The sequence below is a fragment of the Cavia porcellus genome, unplaced genomic scaffold (genome assembly GCF_034190915.1).
Source record: "Cavia porcellus strain 051 isolate PalLab524CR breed Dunkin Hartley unplaced genomic scaffold, mCavPor4.1 scaffold_4, whole genome shotgun sequence".
NCBI classification, from domain to species: Eukaryota; Metazoa; Chordata; class Mammalia; order Rodentia; family Caviidae; genus Cavia; species Cavia porcellus.
Genome location: NW_026947487.1, coordinates 53,030,803 through 53,051,246, shown reverse-complemented (window position 1 = coordinate 53,051,246; position 20,444 = coordinate 53,030,803). Strand labels below are relative to the sequence as shown.

At 49.3% G+C, this 20,444-nt stretch overlaps 1 protein-coding gene across 5 annotated transcripts in view; it reads right to left on the bottom strand.

The window, feature by feature from the left end:
• The window catches only part of Myo16 (myosin XVI), a 470,083-nt gene that overhangs the window by 66,133 nt on the left and 383,506 nt on the right, over positions 1-20,444 (bottom strand). For all 5 annotated transcript variants that reach the window (XM_063247024.1, XM_063247026.1, XM_063247023.1 and 2 more), the window contains exon 28: positions 12,416-12,518. In XM_063247024.1, coding sequence (XP_063103094.1) covers positions 12,416-12,518 — 103 coding nt within the window. The remainder of the gene's footprint in view (positions 1-12,415; positions 12,519-20,444) is intronic.

The window sequence follows — 20,444 nt, the reverse complement described above, 5'->3', positions numbered from 1 at the left end:
AGATTGGGGAGCAGCTGTGGAGGGGAAGGAGCAGTTAGGGTGTGTGTGGGGGGGTGGTGGCCTAAAGGTCCACCTCCTCTGGCCCTGCCCTTGGCCCTGCCTTCCTGTCTCAGAGCCAGCTGCTTCTGGACCTGCATGTGAGCAAAATAAACCTCTCCATTTGGGTTGCAGCAAGGAGATGTGGCTAATGCAGGGAGGAAGGCGTGTTTCGGAGGCCAGTGATGTTTACGTGGTCCGTGTTCACGCAGGATCCTAGGTTACAATCCCCAATATTACACACCCTCAGAACTTTCCAAAAAATAAATACCCCTCTCACTCCTGACGCTTTCTTCTGAAAAGAATCACTGCAGACCACTCACCTCCCTGTGGTTCATCTACTTCCAAGGCCCGGCCCACATTCCATCCTCCAGGACATGCTGGCTTCATGGTCTTCGGGCACAGCCTGCCTCAGCCTCGTTCTGAAAACTTCATTTCTACCTGGTCTCCCCACCCAGTGAGTTTGAGGCCACCTTCCCAAATGTCCCCAAGCACCCTGACTCCAAGATGTTCACCGTAGCATTTTCCTTCCATCCTTACCCTCTGTTTCCTCTCTGAGCTAAGGAGACCTCACCAGCGGCTCACCTCCTGCCCAGAACCGGGGGAGCCATGGCGTTTGCTTCCCTTCCCCGTCAGGCCCTGCCAAGTCACAGCCGGCAGGCAGCTTCACCTCTGACTTCAGTCTGCTTTCCTGTGCCATGTCAGCAGCTCCACGCACGACCCTGGGTCTCCGTGGATCCATTTCCCTGACCCCTCCAGAAGGGTCTTCCTAAAGTTCACCCTTGTTATGTTACTTTGCTGCCTGAAATTGGCTCAGAGTTGTCACCATCTTCAGGTTGATGGTCAGATCCCTCGGGAAGGATTTTCCCAAGTATGGTTTTCTGGATCTGTTTCCCTTCCTTCCTTTTCTCCTCCTCTTTTCCTCCCTCCATTCTTCTGTTCTTCATTCTCTTTCCTCCTTCCTTTCTTCCTTCTGTCTTCCTCCTCCTTCCTTTCACGTTTCCTCCTTTCTTTCCTTTCCTTTCTCCCCTTGTCTTTCCCTCCTTTCTCCCTTCTGCTCCCACTTCCTTCCTTCCTTCTCCTCCCCCACCCTCTCTCCCCATCTTCCCTCTTAGTTTTCAGTGCACACGTCGAGGCCCTGCGTCACCCACAGGCACAGCGCTGTGCAGATTTGCAGCTCTTACGAGGCACCAGGCTCCCTGCTCTGAGACCGAGTCACTGCTTGCGGATCCCAAGTGACAGCTCCTTGTCCCCTCTGGCTTCTTCCGTACCCCTTCTTCACCTCCAGAGCCTACTGAGCAGGTGGCCCTGGGAAGCCTCTCTTCCCCCCAGAGATCAACAGGGCTCCATGACTCGCAGCTCTGTGTACAGCTCTGAAGAAGGGGTCCCTGCGGGAGTACTCATGGCTCATGTGCCCTGGACTGACCTCCATGGAGCCCTGGATCCCTAGGTGCATGGCCACTCGCGTGCCTGCCTGCGTACTCAACTATGAGAGGTTATTCATGGTCCCAAAAGATTATAAAATTCACAGTTTATGTATATTAAGAGGAATAAAACTGAGCATTAATGAAACCACAAAGCAGAATTTCCCAAGTGGGAATGTGAGTGGACATTAGGTAGAACACAAACACAGATTCATAAAAAACCATTCATCAAAATAGCTCCCTGGACTTTAAATCTGCTTCAACTATTTAACTCTCTTTACGAACAGTGTACCTAGTGTGACCCCAGAAATAATGACATTAATGTTCCTCCCTTCAGGAACATGCATGTGTGGCAGGCTCCAGAGCCCCGCATTCACAGCTTCAGTCCTTTCTCTGCCCTGAGCCTCGCCCTGGACACTGCCCCACTTCACTGTCCTCTGGGGCCTCTACGTCTCCACCTGGCCAGTCAGCAAAGCGCACGCTTCAGGGTTTGCCTGGAGTCCTCCACGGTAGGACCTGGAGTTAACCCGAGGTGCAGCCCCTTCCTCCTCTGAAAGAGCGGCTCTGCTGTGACCCGCTCTCCACCTGCCCACTTGGAGCAGAAGCCAACGAGATCTGTCTTTACCCTGCCCAGAGCTCTGGGTGACAGATATCACGGTGGCCCTGTGGGTTCTGCTAGATAGGGGCTCTTGTTTCCATGTAGAGAGTTATCAAAATGTCTCACTAATACAGATGACACTTACTAAAAGTCTAAGAGAATTTAATGATCCAGTGTCTTACAGGTCTGAAAATACAGTTGGAAGCTGAGATTTTCTTATTACTCTGCATCTTTCCTACATAATGTCTGTGTCTGTGCTCCTTGTGTGGAGCTGGTGCACGCACAGAATCCCTGTTCTCAACCCCTTTCCCTCCTCTTCCTTTCCCTTCCTCCATTTCTGGTTCCTTTTCCCATTTGAGAGAGACCTGTCTCCCTGCTTCCAATTATCCTCTTTTATTTTTCTCTTCACTTATAATTCGGGTTTCTCATATGAGTTGGCTGTACAGGAAATGCAAACTAAAACAAGACTGAGATCCCCTCTTACCCCAAATAGAATGGCTGTCATCAGGAAATCAGATAACAAGTGCTGGAGAGGCTGCGGGGGAAAAGCAGGCCTTCTACACTGTCGGTGAGCTGTAAACTAGTACAAGCACCACAGAAAGCAGTATGGAGAGTCCTCAGACAAGCACAACCAGAAATTCCAATGGACTCAGCTGTTTTCTTCCAGGTATCTTCCCCAAAGAGCTGAAGATGTCAGATTATAGTGACCCATGCACACCCATGTTTACAGCAGCACAGCTCACAACAGCTGAATCTGGGGAGTGGTCCACATGGCCCTCATTAAAAAATAGATAAAGAAAACATGGAGTTTACACACCATGGAACATAGCTCCTTCATAAAGAAGGATAAACTTGGTCATTTGTAGGAACATGGCTGTACCTCAAGACCATAACATTAAGTGAAATAATACAGATTATGCTGTAGTGGGAAATGTTTGATTGGCAATGCTGCTTTCCTTGCTGCCAAAAAGACATTTTATTTTCATTATACTACTCGTAAATGAATCTTTAAAATTTTTAATCTCCCTTTGTCTAAAATCATCAACACAATTTATTTACAATTGTTTTCTGCAGAACAACAAGAGACCTAATATCACTATTGCCTCAAAGCAATTTCTTCCTTTACTGTAACAGCCGCAATCCAGAAAAGTGCCCTGGTATCTTTTAAAGTATGCAGCCGGTGTGATCCTGTTTCTGCATTAAAGAAAATCAGCCTTCCTGCTGATGACGGGAACAATGCCATCTTTCTTTCCTGCGCTCAGAGTTCTCTCCCATCAGACGAGTTTTTTATCCTGCTGATCTGAGGATGTCATTGTGCTCCTTTAAAGCACCGCTCTATTTTTACCATGTGAAACAGTTCCTGTGCCTACCAGACCATCTCCTCCCGAGAGACACCCACTCCTGAGCCCCGGTGTTCCTGCCTGTGTGCCAACAGTGAATCACTGCCATGTTACCGATGCTAGCTCACCAGCACCTCAGAGCACACAGGTGTGCGATACTTTACTCACTATACTATATGGCACAATGTTTCTGGTTTGCATGCCTTACATTTATTTATCCATCATTCTACCATCTTTCTCTATTATATGTCCATTTATCCAAATGTCTGTCATTCACCCATCCATTTGTCCACCTGTCCATCTGTACACCCACCTATTTACCCATTCATCTGTCCATCCAAACATCTGTCCATCTATCTTTCCATCCACCCACCTACCCATCTGTCTATTTGTCCATCCACCTGTCTATCCATCTACTCACCTGTCTATCAATCCACCCGCCCTTCTATCTATCTGCCCATCTGCCTATCTGTCCATCCATCCTCCCTTCATGAACCAGATATTTACATCCTGTCTCTTGCCAACTGTATGTCACCCTCTGGGACCACAGCAGGGAGAGCAGGATGCTCACTTCCAGGAAAGCCACTGTTTAGTGAGGATACCACCTCTCCAGGTTGAATTCTCAGCTCCTCCCCTTCTGCTTCACTTAAGTTTCTGGAGATGGGCATTACTTTTTTGTGGGTACATATATTTTACTCAAATATCTCAACATATTAATTTTCATGGTAGCTTTGAAAATCTGCTGAATGGAAATGTTTAATGTGTAGCTCAGCTTGAAACATCTGAATACATGGTTCAACATCCTCAAAGGATAAATTTATACCAAAATATGAGTGCTCTTTGTCATAAATAGACTATTACTGAAGTTTAACTTCAACATGGAAAAGATAATTACAGGCATGCACATCTAACAGAGTGCTGTATCTTCTGCTATTTGAAAAAAAAGGTGATTTGGCTTGTATTACATATAATTATGGGGTAGGGAAAATTAATTAGTTTCACCCAAGCAATATGGACTGCATAGCAGGCAGCGGTGAATAAAAACTCACTTTGAGCTCCCTGCCGAATGGCTCACCTAACTTATTCTGTTACAGAAATCACATTGGTGTGGTCAGCAGTGCTTAAAAAACAACCAAATCCTTGTTCCTGAGAGGCTTTGGGAGGAGCCCACCCAGGCCCTGGCCCCGACCCTCACACCCAAGCCCGGGTAGGTGAAATTGCGCACGTGAAGTGGGCTTTAATCTCGCCTTCTAACCAAATGCTAAGTGTCCATCATGGGTCACCTGCCCCGTGGAAGGTGTGTCACGGTGACGAAGGTCACATGAGCACTGTCACACCCCTTGTGGGCTGGCTGTGCTCACTTTCGGTTTTCCCAAATATCTTCTACATCATCAGTCCCTCAAGGGCCACCTCTCTCCCGGCTTGGGGTGCTCTGCCCACACTTTCACAATGAACTCCTGCTAGTGCAGAAAGCCTGAGCCTGTTCCTGATGGCATCAGCACTGCTGTGTGAGGGGCTCTCCTTCTGGGGGGAGTGCTTAACAAGCGGAGCCACTACAGGCACAGGGCCCTTCCTCCCACCCACCCTGTCTGTCCATTCGTTGTGAACTGGTCTCTGGGTCCCATTCTTGCTTAAATAGAAGCCCTTAATGCGTGGGATGAACACCATTGCCCTCCCAGAGCCCACGGGAAGCAGCCCGGTGGGAATCAGCAGCAGGGGTGGCTCTGGGTCTCACCTGAGCACTGACCCTCTGATGTTCTCCACGTGGTGGCTCTGAGCCCAGCGGGTGAAACTGGATCTTGATGGACCTGATCCGAGCCTCTGTAAGGCCCTGGCATATCGTGGGTGCTCAGAAGGGCATGCTGAATACCTAAGCAAAGCTGGACTTGGGAAACCTTGATGTGAAGAGTGGAGGCAGGTGGAAGCATAAGGATCATTTTTCCAGGGCTTGTTCAGAGATGTGTCCCCTAGGAGGACTGCTCTTTGCAAGGCCATAAACCATCCTAACAGCAAAGGCATTTCTGCTTCCCTTGAGCTAAGTTCCTCAGAGATGCTTTTGTTCATTTGTCTCTTGTGCAGGGCGATTAGTGAGACCAGCAGGCTGAGAAGCAGGGTTCTACAGCACAGTGACCTCCTGGAGGAAGCTGCTAAAGCTGGACATTAATCATAGGTGTGGGGCTAAAGCCAGGCCTGCCGTGAAAACACAGAGGGCCCAAAGCGAGCTATGTAAACCAGCTGTTCCAGCCCCAAGAAGGCAGGGGCCCAGGGTAGCCAGGGAGACACAGTGCTGGGCAGCAGGGTTGAAATTGACCTCCTCCTCCTGAATGTATGTAAGTAATGGTGCTACCATGACTGGGCAGTTCCTTCTCTTCCGGCAGGAGAGTAAGGACTCCACCTGACCCCAGCTTTGTCTCTTTATTTTCTCATCCTCTCTGCCTTCTCCACCCCAAGAACCTCAAGAGCCACATGGGTCATGCATCCTCCCTTTTCTATCTGGTTCTCAGGCCTCTGAGCTGTGTTCTGGTGCTAGTTCTGTCATGCCCCATCCTGTCCACTACTGCCTCCTGCTTGGGCCCTAGCTCTCAGTTGCTGGGGAAGCCCTGGAGATCCCCTCAGACCACAGCCCTGTCTCCATGACGCAGGGGGGTCACTGTCGTGAATCCCTCCCTGTGAATACCCACATGTAATTGTTCATTAGTGTTCCCTGACTGTTTATCTCACACAGGACCATGAGGCATCCTCACCGCCACACATGACATCAGGAACATAAGGGTGCTCAATAAGTACTGTGAAATCAAACCATCTAGGGTACGCAGATGAGGAAGCAAGACTGACTTGTAACACGCGAAGGACAGATTAAGAAATGGTATGGTCAGTTTTTGTTTAGTGGTTATTTAGTGCCAGGAATGATTTTAAATCTTTTTGCATAATGGCACTAAGACAGAAACTAACAAGGTGTTACGGTTTGTGTCTGGATGTCCTCCCAAAGCCTCATGTGGTCATGGGGGCTTTCAAAGGCTGCTGAGTCTAGAGTTTGTGATTGGTTACTGGTCTAGAGCTGGAATTGGTGGTGTGAATGCTGTCCACCCTGGGCAGGTGGCCTGCATACAATATAAGGGAGGGAAAGCCCAGTGCTCCCCTCTTGCCCTTTTGCTTTTGTTGCTTTTGGTATGTGCCACACCTGCCCCTCAGCCATGTGCCACTCTGCCTGGGAGCCACTGAGTATGGACTGAAACCTCCACAAACTGTGAGCTAAATAAACCTTTTCTTCCTTCATTTTGGGCATCAGGTATTTTGTCTCAGCAATGAGAGAAAAGTGACCAAGACACACGGCAGTCAGCTCAAAGGCAGAAGTGATCATGGGTCAAAAGGAAACTACAGCCAGAAGTAAGAGTCTCATTTGTTCACTCAGCAAATACTGGGTAAGTCATGCCAGACTCCCCGGGGTGGGGGAATGTATCACTCACATAAACACACATGCAAAAATACATAAGGAACAATGGCATGCTATCCATCCTCATGATTTCACAGTGAAAACTGAGAGACACAATGTAAAAGTCAAAATATATGTCACAAAATTTTTAAAAATGGAGTGAATGAACCTGCCCAAAACATGTGGAGCATTCATCACCAGATTGTGGGAAGTTTGTATTTGCTTCCTTAATTTTATTTTTACTTTTCTTATCAAACACATGTTGATATAGGTATATAGGAATGTGTACATGTGTGTGTCCAACATAAGAGAAAAAAAGAAAAAGAAATATATAAAGCAATTCCAGTGAAAATACCCATGCCAAGAGGAAGTCTGAAATTCTGAGGGTTTATCTTTTCAACATTGATAATTCCAGAGAAAGAATTTAAAAGAAGTAATAATTTTATAGGCTATTTTCTATCTTGTACTTATAGGTGATTTATGGAGTACTCCAGGAGTAATAAAATAAAGGTTATAAACCATTAATTTATTGAACTAATAAGAGCCGAGGGCCCTAACACCATTGTCTCTGGAGATAAAAAAAAAAAAAAAAAAAGAATAAGAGATGGTTAAAACTTCAACAGTTTTTGCTCTTACTTTTATTATCTTTTCTCTACTATAATATTTTAGATTAATGAAACAATAAATCCTTCATCCAACCGATTTTATTTAATGTTATGGTAAAATGTTAATCTTGCAATTCTTAGCACTTGTGAGGGCGAATCTTTCAAAGACCGTATATTTTACAGGCACACAATGAAATTTAGGCTGTTCTTAAAGTTACATGGAGAAAATGATGCTGAAGCAATGGTTGTAAAAGGTTTTTGTTGTTGTATGAACAGAAAAAGGAAAAGTAGGTTGAATTAAAATTGGGGTTTGGCCTTTTTGAATGCCCTATGTAATGTCTTTGAACCTTTCTCTCCCCCCCATCTCTGTCTCTCTCTCTATCTCTCTATCTCTGTCTCTCTCTCTCTGTATCTCTGTCTCTCTCTCTCTCTCTCTCTCTCTCTCTCTCTCTCTCTCACACACACACACACACACACACACACAGGTAAGATTACATCCTGAGGGCCCTGCAGTGAAGCTGAGCTCTAACTTTGCTCCGCACTTCCTGTCTCTGCTGTCCCTTGAGAGCCCCCTGCTTCTGACTCATCCTTAAGCCCTGAACTTGGTCAGTCTCTAAGGCTGGATCCCAAACTGATCCTCACACGCCACCCGAGAGGCTCCTCTGCCCATCCCAAGTGCCCTCTCCCCAAGTGGCAGTTCTCTGACACCCTTCACAGAATGGCACCCTGAATCTGAAAGCCTTCCTGCCTCAGCCATGTGCCACTCTGCCCTACCCCGCTCCCCGGCATGCCTGGGCCTTTGTAGGGACCCACTCGGGACCTGCTGTGGCATATTTGCTTTCCACCTGTCATCCCTCCAGATGGCGGAAATGAATATAGCACTGGGATAACCACAGAGAAGGAGCCATCCTGTAATCAGTGGCTGCATAAGGAATGTGTGAAACCAGATTATACCACTTATTTCTCCATTTAGAATTGCTTCAAAGGCTTTCATTCCCCATAAATGACACAGTACGCAAACCAACCGTGTTCTGCTCAGGCTGCAAGGCCTTCCTGGCCTGTCCCCAGGGCACAGGAGATCCAGGTGAAAACAGGTGTGGCTGGAAAGTAGCAGAGTTCAGGAGGAAGACCGGGACAGGGACGTTATGGCAGCAGGAGTCACACGTTTTTTAGATAAATAAAATACCGCGATGATGATGAGAATCACATAAACAACAGATGGCTAAGAACACACACAAATGAAGGCATTTATGGGCAATTCATACAGAAAAATATATCCAGGGCGACACACACAGGCCCGGAAGTCACTCGGGTCCTTTCTCCTAGTGCAGATGCTGTCCGAATTCTGCACAAGACAGTGTCCGGCAGTCTCTCCCGTGGAGAACTGTACACTCCCTGGAAACACGAGCTAGGATTCTGCCAGTCATCGCTACCGCTCGATTTTCTCCACTTGCCTCTAAAAGAATGTCACGTTACACAAAAGCAAGGATTTTGAGTTCGAGGGAACAGTGACGGGAGTGAGTCTGCTGGAACCCACGGCTCCCACCCAATTCAAATGGCGTGGAAGGGCGGAGGGTCCGGGGTCTGGCTGGCAGCAGGCAGCCACGGTGGTGGAAAGGACACCTCAGAGAGCCAGACAGCGTGATCGAGGCTTCTCACCAGGGCTTAAGTGCTTAATCTGAACCCACCCCACAGTCCATGCTTGAAGTATGTTATGCACTAATACGAATTTTAAGATCATTTTAATCACAGAAGTAACGCATTAATACATGAACCTTACAGGTGCCAACTAAATTTGCCTTTGATTCTCAGCTCACAATAAAGCAGCCCCTATTACCTGTTAGGTTTGTGCTGTGAACCAGACCCCATCCTGAGAGCTCCCATGTCCCCGAGTCACAGACAGTACCACTGGTGCCACAGCCCCTTGTACCCTGCTTATGTACCCTGCTCTTCTGCTGCCAGTGGAGGGACAGCAGGTGACCCAGCCTACTCTGAGTCCTCCTGAAGGGCTGCCAATGCCACTCGCAGGGCACAGATGCACCCATGGGAGTGCAGAAGCACAGGGGAGGGACAGTGCAGAGAAGACCGGGCAGGAGAGGAGGACAAGGCAAGGAGCGCCACTCACTGCATGCAGGGGAACTACTCTCACAGCATCTTGCACACAGGCGCCCCGGCAAGGCTCTACCCTGCCTGCTGTCTCTGCCATCTTGCGTCCCACCTCTTCTGGGGTCTTGGAAGATCTCAGTGGCTTCCACGTGTCTGCTCTCAGACCTGGAGGAGCCCGGCCCTTCCTCTTCCTCTGCCTGCCCAGGGCCCTTTCTCCTTCTCCTCCTCCTCTGGTGCTGCCCAGGGTACAGTTCATTCCCCACCACAATGTGCTGTGCTCCCCAGGCCTGTAGAGCACAGTTTGGGGGTGAGGGATGCATCAGAGGGAGGTGTCACTTAGTTTTCCTTCATCTACGGGTGATTTATAAATGGGGCGGAGATGCCAGGGCCCAGCCGTGGCTGCCCCTGGAGGAAGGAGGGACACGGAAGAGCCTGTGCTCTGAGCACGGCTAGGGGCACACTCTGTCCCTCTTGAGCTCTGAAATCTGGATAGAAGGACTCCAGATCGCAATTGGAAAGACACAGGCCTGGGTAAGTGCTACGGAGAGAAAGTGGCACAGGAGGTGCTCGGTGCCTGCCCCAGCCAGGGGCTGCTCGAGCCGGGACTCATGGCCTGCACCTGCTGCTCTGAGCAGCACGCTGACCTCTGAGACAAGGGCTCCAACCTCAGTTTCCTCACATCCAAAACAAGGTCACTGCTCTCCGCACTGCCCCCTTCCCCTCTACTCCTCAGAGCTGTCACTGTGCTGAACTGTTAAGTAATCAATACAAAGCCCTGGGAAGCTGCCACAAGCTATGCAGATGAATTGTTCTTCATGAGGTACTCCTCATACTAAGACTCCAATCCCAAATAAACACACAGCCCGCACAGGTCACATGCCAGTGTCATGGCACTAAAGATAAGTCCTCTCGTCGGGCTGTGGTGGTGTATGCCTATAATCCCAGCCATTTGAAAGGCTGAGGCAGGAGGATCCCAAATTTAAGCCCAGCCTCAGCAACTGAGTGACTGTAATGAAACCCTGTCACAGAAGTAAAATAAAGTAAGAAAAAAGTAGTGGAGATGAGAAGTCCCAGGTTCAATTCCCAGTAGTATAAGAAAGAAAAAAAAAAAGAAAAAGCTGGGGAGAAATGTATGTCCATCTGGCCTGAATGGAAGGAAATCCTGAACTGGCACACTGCCCTGAAGGAGCATGGGAACTGCCTACCTGGGTTCCTATCATGCTGATTTCAGGCTGCCCGTGTATATGGTCTGATTAAATTTAGGGAAGGATGATGAAATCCACAAGCCCTCCAAGACCCATTAGTATCATACAAGGATATTTTTAGTTAAGCAAATAGAAATTTTATCTAACACTCTATGCAGCTTTACAAGGCACAAGTGACTCCAGTTTCTCCCATCACCTAGAATTGCTCTTAAAAATCTGGAAGGAACATCCATTAATTGTATGCTAAGCCAAATGAGGGCCGAGGGTGAATGCTGAGCTTGGAACTTGGCAGGTGGAATAATCCACAGGCCGGCAGCATCCACTCCACGGCTCCCTGTGCCCCTGCCTGCCTGGCCAGCATCCCAGGTGGGGTCCACGGCACCCCACCCACAGCCAGCATGCTTCCTAAGGAGGGCTGCACTTTGCAAGCCCTAAGTCTGACTTGCGGCTGGGGAATAAGCACATTTTAAACGAAATGCCTTTCAGGTCTAGTGCAAAGTGAATTGCAAACAGACTTTATTTCTGCAAAGCCCATTGTTTGCCTAAAATATGTAAAAGTTCCCACTCTGAAGCTACAGAAGAGCAGCGTTCGCTAACTAGACAATCCAAAGGCATCCCACAAGTGAACGACTCTTGGCCTCTCTCCCTCCTCCCCACTCCTCTTTCTCTCCCCTACCTGCTCCTCTTCCGCCCTGCCTTCTCCCAGACTTTCAACCTCCTTTGGTGGTGCTAAGAAGTAAGGAGAAAATGGATTCATGCAATACAGTGGAGACGGTTATGCTTTTTAAAAATTGATGTCCATTTCCAAGGTTCCAATGCACACCCCAGCGCATGCAACGCTATCCTCAGCTGCTGAGTCCGGTCCAGCAGAGACACAGACGCAGGGCCCTGAGGTGTCCCTGGCCTCCTCCTGTGCCCAATGCCACCCTTCACATGCATGGGAGAGACTCCGCTGGGTGGTGCAGTTACACTGTCTTAGTGGAAGGATTGATCTCAGGTACCTCTGCTTTCTCAGCCTGTGTTCCCGTGTGTACGCGTGTGGTGTGTACATTCTTAGCTAAGAGTACTCTTAAAGGGCAGCAATAACAACCTGAAAATTTGGTGTCACATTATTTATGAACCAATACTATACATATACAACCCTTTACCTACACAGTCCAGCAGTGATTCGGTAGAAATGATTTTCGTCACCTATAGGATGACACAGCAACCATCTGTGACTCACACTCCCCTGTCACTGATCCTGGGGTGGCTGGAGTCAGTAATTCCTCCCCTCCTCCTCCTCCTCGCTCTTTGATTCAGCCTTGGCAGGAATGAACTCTGGGTCCATGGACCTGGTATACCTTGGGTGCTTTGTCACAGTGATTTAAAGCTGATAGACTCCACAGCGACTTTCTGGATGCTTGCAGACACTTTAGGGACCAGTGGAAGCTGGGATGCAGTGAACCACATGGAATCACCCTGGCTTCTCTGCCTGCTCTGCGGGACTCTCTTGGATCCCTTGTGTGTCAGCTGCATGATGCTGAAACCCGAGCTCCACAAGCTTCTTGGAACAGGCTTACTCTCAGCAGAAGCACCAGTTTTCTCCGGAAGCCTCTGGTGGCTCTCCAGGCCAACTCCTCCCCTCCACGATCCCACCCCGTGTCCCTGAGCTTGGAGGCCACCAACCTGCCAGCCTTGTAGCTTGCACTGCTGGAGAACAAGCCGACATCTCTCCTCTGCTGACAGCTCCTTCCTCTCACCCGACACGGTCTCGGCCAAGGGCTGGTATCTGCAGAGAGAGCAGTGACAGGGATGAATCATGACATCAGATGAGTAAATGACCACAGTCCACAGGGACGTCCCTATCACATCCATTCTCAGAAAACTCTCAGTCCACCCCAGGAACTCCTAATCCCCGTTCACCGGGCACAGCACAGCCACCTGGGGCAGGACTACACCTTTCCCAGGTAAGGACTTTACGTGATGCAGACACGTGTTCCTGCCATTTATGTCAGTGCTGTCACAAAGCAATGCAAATCATTCCCAGTGCAAATCTGCCACTTGTTGGCTACACATTGGCTTGTTCTTTAAAGATACACTTTTTAAAGAAACTCAAGCTTGTTTTTATTATCACTTGAAAGTGAATCTAAACATTGTTAGGATCCCTAATAAGGGACTATCAAAATATCTGTAAGTTTTATTTAAATGAGAGGTAGGACAGTATTATATTTTAGGTACTGAATATTTTAAATATTCTTAAGAACATTTTTAGTTTAGAAAGAAGCTTAGTGTAATGACCTTCCATCCCCTAACTGAAATTCAGTCACATAATAGTTTCCTATAGATTTTTCAAAATGACTCTCCAAATATTTTTATTAGTCCATGTCTGCAGTTCATGAAGAACATGCTTCTTGTGCGAAGTTGATGCTTATCCATAAAACAGCTTAATTCATTTTTCATCCCCTTCTCCTCCTCTTCTGTTCCCTCCCTCCATCTCTTGATTGCCTCCCCAGCTTCTAAGATGTATCTCTGTACTTTTATTGCCTTTTATTTTGGTCATTATTTGTAATCTGGGTAACATAAAAGAAGCCACATGATATTTAAGTTTCTGGGTCTGACTTATTTCACTTAACATTCTGGTCTCAAGGTGCCTCCATTTTCCTACACATGACTCCAGCCTTCCTTCTTTATGGCAGAGTAGTACTCCACTGTGTGTAAATACCACTTTTCCTTACCCATCTACCTGCTGATGGACATAGGCTGCTTCCAAGATTCAGATATTGTGATCCATGCTGCTATAAACATGGGTGTGCATGAATCACCATAAAATTATGTCAGGAAGACACCTGAAAGGGGTAGAGTGGGGTGGAATGGAATTTCTAGATTTAGTTTTCTGAGGGTTTCTGAATGATTTCCACAGTGGTCATCCTTGTCTATATTGCCATCAACAGGGCACAAGGATGTGACTTCTTACACAGCAGGCCCTGAACCCCGCAGCCGCCTCTGTCCCTGCCCATCATTGTGGTTGCAGAAAGGAAGGAGACTCGGGGCAGGGCTGGCAGGTAGATAGCGCATGCATGTGGGATGGAGCTGAGCAGGCGCCCAGGCTGTGAAGGTGGACCGGGAGAGATGCTGGGACACGACCACACACAGCAGTGTAGCTCTCTGGTACTCAGTGATGCTCAGTACTGCTCTTCCAGAGGTGAACAGTATAAGTGAGGGGCAGACAGGAATAAACTGGAAGGAGAGCACCCAGCTTCCCAACATGTTTGCTCAGAGGCCCCTGTTAAGTCACTCAGAAGTAATTTTCTGCCTAGAGTTGGGGTGAGGTTATTCAGGGCTGGTACTGGCTGTGTGTGTTCCTTTAGACAAGATGCATCTCTTTTCTGAAGCAGATCTCTCTTCCAAGTGGCTCAGGCCACATGCTGAGTCCATGGTATCCAGAAAGGAACAAGTGAAGGAAGTAAATGACATCACAGTAAGCCACAGGACAGGAAGTGGGAGAAGACAGGAAGTCATGGGACAGGAAGTGGGGAGGAGACAGGAAGTCACGGGACAGGAAGCGGGGAGGAGGCAGGATGTCATAGTCTTTTTCCCTGGATGAGGACAAAGGACCTTCAGTGTCATAGCACAGACCCCTCATGGACACAAGAGGCCTGCATAACCATCCACTTTGGATGGAGTAAGACAGATAGGGTTCGTGGAAATTAAGTTGTCTGTCCAAATACAAAGATGGTGATGAGTCCATTTTGTTCTCCCAAAATATCAGAGCCTATGAACTGTTTGGAAGTGGGATCTTCGCAGCATAATGAAGTTAACATGAGACTGCTAGGGTGGCCACTAAGTCAACATGACTCATGCACATAAAAGAAGAGACCAAGAGTGAGAAACCAGCATAACACTATGTAGTGGTGGTCAAGTCAGGAAGGAGCACCAAATACCAAGAGCCACTACCAGGGCAGGGACATGGCCAGATAGGCCTGGACTCCAAGTCTCAGGCAGGGGCAGCTGTGCTGACTTCTATGGTTTTGACTTCCAGCCTCCTGCAACAGGAGCCTGTGAATTTCCACATCTTTGGTGCTGTCTATGGAACCATGTGTGAGGAACAAGGGGCCAAGCTGGAGTCTGATCTGGACACTGTCTTTCCATTGCCTGGGCTGAGTCCAGGGAAGACCACTCACCCTGGGTCTGACTGATTCTGCAGAAGACACCAACTGTGCAAAGCCAAAAAGGGAAAATCCCACAGTCTCTGCCATCACAGGTCACACAGAGGGGAGGGACCCTGCTCTGTGGACCTCCAGGTGACCATGGCTCTGCTGGGTGATACTCATTCATGCTGTGGGAAGAACAAGACATCTGCCACCTAGCCTGAGTCACACAATGCAATGAAATCACTCAAATTATCTCTTTATTCTCCCCAGCAATTGTCTTATTCGAGAACTTTGTTAATTATCATCAAGAATTTAATTGATGCAATTCCAACATCTGAATATAATAGGAACAAGTCAGAAGAAAAATCTTCCTCTATGGTGCTTTTTTTCCCTCACTTTGTATTGTTCTTTTGACACTTAAAATGGTGTAATTGTAACATTTCAACCGAAAAGACAAAACCATCATCTTAGACAGGGCTGAGATACTGGGTTTAGGGTGATTTTAAAAATCGTGCCTTTGGAATGTCAGTGTTACCTGCAAGGTGACATCTCTGGTATAGAAGGGCATGATCCCCCGTGTCACTGCAGAGCCTCAGCCTCAGGGACTTCATCCCAAGCTATCACACTTTGCCTGCAGATCCCTGGTGTGCTCCAACTGCGACAGAGCCCCCAGGACTGTGAACAGCAAGCCTCAGCACCCTCCAGCTTGTGCTTCCTGTCTCAGTGCACCTTGGGATGAGGGCCACGACCATGTTGGTGCCCTCCGTCTTGAATCGGGGTCAATAGGCCCCCTTGTTCAGGCTCAGTCAATGCAGCCATGCTGCCTGAGCACCAAGAGTGTGCTGGGACCCTTTGGGTGCTAGAAGGACACAGATCAGACTCAGACCTGGGGCTCTATCACAGGAGGAGAATGAGATAAGAAGGAGGGAAGGAAGGAAGGGGGAGGGAGAGAAGGAAGACAGGGAGGAAGAGAGAAGTAAGGAAGGGTTCTGGGTGTGGTCATAAAGGAGCAGAAGCAGTGGAAACTTGGCTGTGAGGTGGGATCAGCCTCTTGGGGACACCAGGGAGGCCAGTGTGCTTGGAGAAGCAGAAACAAATAAACAGGCGTGGCATATGAGTTCCCAGGTGGAGCTGGAGGGAGGGGATGGGCTGGTACCTGAGGCCTGGGTCCCAGGTACTGCCAAAGAGCCATGTCCCCATATCCAGGATCCAAGAGCATCTCTGAGACTGCTGGCTGAGGCAGGCTGCAGTGGGCATGGGACAGCCCGAGATCACCGAGAGCCCTTCCTGCCACCTAGAAGTCCTAGGCCAGTGGCCATGCGGGTGGCTCTGCATGCAGGAGGTGTGACAGAAAACTACACTGAATATTCAGGTTAAAAATATTATTTCAGTAAAAGACACACTGTCAGGAATCCCTGCTAAATCCTCCCTTCAAACACTCATCCCATTGTCCTCGGCACTTCCTGCAGCAGCTCTGGAGTCCTCTTTCCTGAGGGTCTTTGATTGTTGGCTGCCTCCCTGTCCTGAAAGGACTTAAAATGTTTCCCTTTGTGGTCCTTTTGTTTGTTTGTTTGTTTGTTTCATGGGCATTTTGACTTTGGGAAGAACTAGAAGTCACACAGTGCCTGATCTAGTGGATGAGGTGCAGGAGGACACAGCGTCAGGTTCTTAGGAGCCCCCTTTCCATTGGATGGTGCTTGGCGGCAGCAGTGACTGTGTTCTGATCACATCTCATAGAGACCCTCAGGAAAGAGGACTCCAGAGCTGCTGCAGGAAGTGGCAAGAATGGGATGAGAGCACCCAAAGTGAGAAGGGGAGCTCTGGAGGAGGACGCATGCGTGTTACACTGTGACAGCCTTTGGGAATTTAGTCATTCACCATCCCTCTGCTCACCCATCCTTGCAAAGACCCTTCCATGGGCCGGTGGGAGGTGGAGGGAAGAGCAGGTGGGACCAGTATCAGGTGCATGGTGTTGACCTGCATGCAGAAGCCAGGAAAGGCTGATGCCATAGCATCAGAAGGGAGGCCGTGCAGCTGAGAGCCAGAAGGGGGGCACTCTGAGGATGCAAGAGGAGGTGTGGACCACAGATCCCAGTTCTCCAGTACCCTAGAGCCACAATACTGCCTCCCAGGTTGCCAGGCTCTAAAGATCATGACCCTGATCTCCCAGGACTGCATCGGGCAGCAGTGAGCTCTCAGGAGCCTGTCTGTCCTATCCTGATGCCCAGGACTTAGGGCCCTATCTGCGTGAAGGGGCCCCATATCTTAGACTTCATCTCTACCTCTTCCAGCCTCTCCCCCCCTCCTGTCACTTCCATCCTGAATCACTGGTGCACAGTGGGGCTCAGGTTCAAAGTTCCCAGTGCCTCCCAATTTAAAGGAGAACCTGACTCTTATTTCATGGCCCTGGGTACAGAGTAGAGCTCCAATGGTGACCACAGAAGTCATGATACCACAATGGTGCTCCACTAACCCCTTGAAGGGGACAACTAGGAATGGGTCGAGTCATTTTTAAGGAAAATACAAGGAGGTGAATTAAGGTATTTTTTTAAAACCTCAGCTGGTTCCTCTGAATTTGTTTTTGTTGCTGAATATACCTTAGTCTCTTCCTTCCAAGGAAAATTCTGTTGCACTGGTATCCTGAAATCCCTGCAACTTTAAATTCTCTCAGCCAACATTTATTGAGCACCTACTGTATGCACAAGAAACTACCTAGCTCGGGCCACAGTGCGTGAGGTCACTTGCCCACCTCGCTGCCCAACCCAATACATGGCATGGTTGTCACTGGCCAGGAATGGGCAAGTGCTGATGGTGGCATCAAGATTCTGCCAATGGGAATAAGCCAAAGTGCCTGGCTCCATGGTTCACGATTAATAAGGACCAACAGCTGGAGGATGAGAAGGAGTCAGTGAACACAGCCCATGTGTGTTGTTCTGCAAAATCAAGGAGAAACTGTCATGGAGGTCGCGAGCAGCAGCAGCTGGGGGTCCCACACAGCACCACCCTTATCCCCGCTTGTTTCCATTTTAGGGTGAGGAGCTTCTCCGGAACTGCTTCCCTGCAGTGGGTTCCCAGGGACAGAGCTCCATGGGGTGATGGGGATGCCTAATGCAGCTGCCCAGTACAGGACAATCAGGGACGTGGTCTGCTCCCTCTGGGGACACCGGTTCTGTGAGTCCTTTCCCTATGCAGTAGGGTGTGGAAGGGAATGTTCTAGCTCATTTTCTGCACACAGAGGCTGAGCTGCAGGCTGTGTGCAGTTGCCTAGCAACAGGGCTGATGCATCCTGGAGACAGAAGAAGGATGAAGGAAAGGAAGCCCAAGCCCGCTGGGGAAAGAGACAAAATCCCTCTCCATGTGGAGGGTGGTGTCTGCTCAAGAGGGGCAGAAGCAGAGCATTTAAAAGACTTTTTTTTCTTTTAGGGAAAGGGATGTGAGACAAAGAGACAAAGTTATCAGAAATCAACCCATTGACACAGAGGTCTGCAGTGTTCTCTCCCACACCGGTTTGGTCCCTGGTCCTCTGAGTTTGGTGGCTAAACCTCACCCCCCATGCCCTAACCCTAACCCCCAGTGCCACTGCAGGTCGAGTTCCCTAGGGCTCCATGCTATGAGGGGACTCTGTGTCTTGCAAGCAGTAAGGAGCCCAGCACTCAGTCCACCTGGTGCCTGTAAACACACAGGAAGGGTGGAAAGAGGGTCTGAGGTGGTGGCTTCAGAGCCCTCTCTGTGTTCAGGACTAGGGACTGGTCTCTCCAGGGAGGCTCAGGGTCCCCACATGGTCTGCCCTGGATGGTGTTGTGAGAGAAGGACTCCTCCGAGATGCTACCCTGAGAGCCACCAGGTGCTGCTGATGCTGCGGGTTAGATTGACCCTGGCCCCCTGCCACCAGGCCAGCAGGTGGTGGGATCTTGCAGAGGCCTGGATGCCATATGCATGGTCACAGAGGGCTTCCTGTGGTGTCTAGGGGGTCAGGAGCCCTAGAAGAGGGTCCCATGTGACCCCATGGAATGCATGGACCAGTGCCAGAGGGCGAGGCATCAACCCCAGGTGGTCTGCCTTCCTGTGGGGTTTGAAAGAGGGTGCTACAGAGGCTGTGTGGCCAGAGTCCAGTGAGGGAAGGGCCACCCCCTGACAACACCACAGCCACAGGTCCACCCTGTAAGCCCTGGGAGCCTGGGTGGTGGGAGGGGGGTCCTAAATGCTACACGAGCTCTTATAGAGTTGACAGTGGGCAGGAGGAAGAAGACAAGGAGGGACAGAGGAGACACAGGTGTCCGAGTGCAGGACAGAGTGTTCCTGAGTGTTCATCGCTGAGTCCTCACGCCCACCCCAGAGTGACATTTGAGAGGCTTCGTGAGAACTTCAAAGAGCAGTGCATAGCAAAGTTGGCATCTTAACCCAGCTGTAGGGTTCTGAGTCAGTGGGGGTCCACTGAGCTGATGCAGAGGCGGGAGAAAAACTGAATTCACCCTTTCATCTTCATGCTTGGAGGATAAAGGCAACTGGCACACAGAGAGGTGCAGCAATGAGGAATATCAGTCCTACCAGATGAAGAGACCCCTCGCTAGCCCTTGAGCCCCTGCATCCCTGGGCTCATCCATCCCCCACTCTCATACCATGTTCACAGCTGTCCCTGTTTTCACTATGATTTTAATTTCACTGTAGCCACATCTGTTGGGCATTTATCTGTTGGGCATTTATCTGTTGGGCATTTATCAGCTTGGCTTTGGCAATACTGATGGCCAAAACCCAGAGAAGGCAGAAGGAGTTGGAAGAGGAACTGGGGACTTTCGGAGCGATGGCTGGGCCCCCGCCCAGGCACTCTGGCAGGTCATCAGCATCATCTGAAAAGGACTCAGCCACTTACGCTTTGTGAGGGAGGGTGAAGGAAATATTAATGACTTCACCCTGGCTGGGTTAACCTTCCATCTGTTCCAGACCTAAGATGGTACCTTCACCCTCCTGTTCCAGACTCAAAGATGGCATCTTTACCTCTTTCTTCCAGACCCAAAGAAGGCACATTTACCTCTCTGTTCCAGACTTAAAGATGGCTTTTTCACCCTGCTCTACCAGATCCAAAGACAGTGAGTGCCTTCATCCTAAGGTATTTAACCTGTGCTTTGTGCATTTAAGTCAGAAGTCTCTGATCTTGCACAACATGGGAGTCGAATAATGAAAAAGAACGGTAAATTACACTTCGCCCCCGGGCTTGGGATTTAGAGCACCTACCAAGGGTGCACACAATGTTTCAGGTCTCTTTCTCAATGCTCTCCCACTACTTCATCCAAATTGGGCTAAATTAGAAATGTCTTAAGCATGAGTCCAACAGAGCTCCATTCTCTCAGCAGCCGATGGCAGGCAGTTTAGCCGGATTTGCGCTCCCTCTGGATACAGCCCTAGGGTACTTTTCCACCATCCCTGCGCACACAGTGCTCCAGAGGCCTGGGCCACGGGGGAATTTAAATGTGCCCCTGGGCACTGAGTCAGTGACGGAGCCGGAGTAAAGGTCCCCATGCAGGAACTGATCTTGCTGCCTCTGAGTCAGCCCAGCACCAGGGACG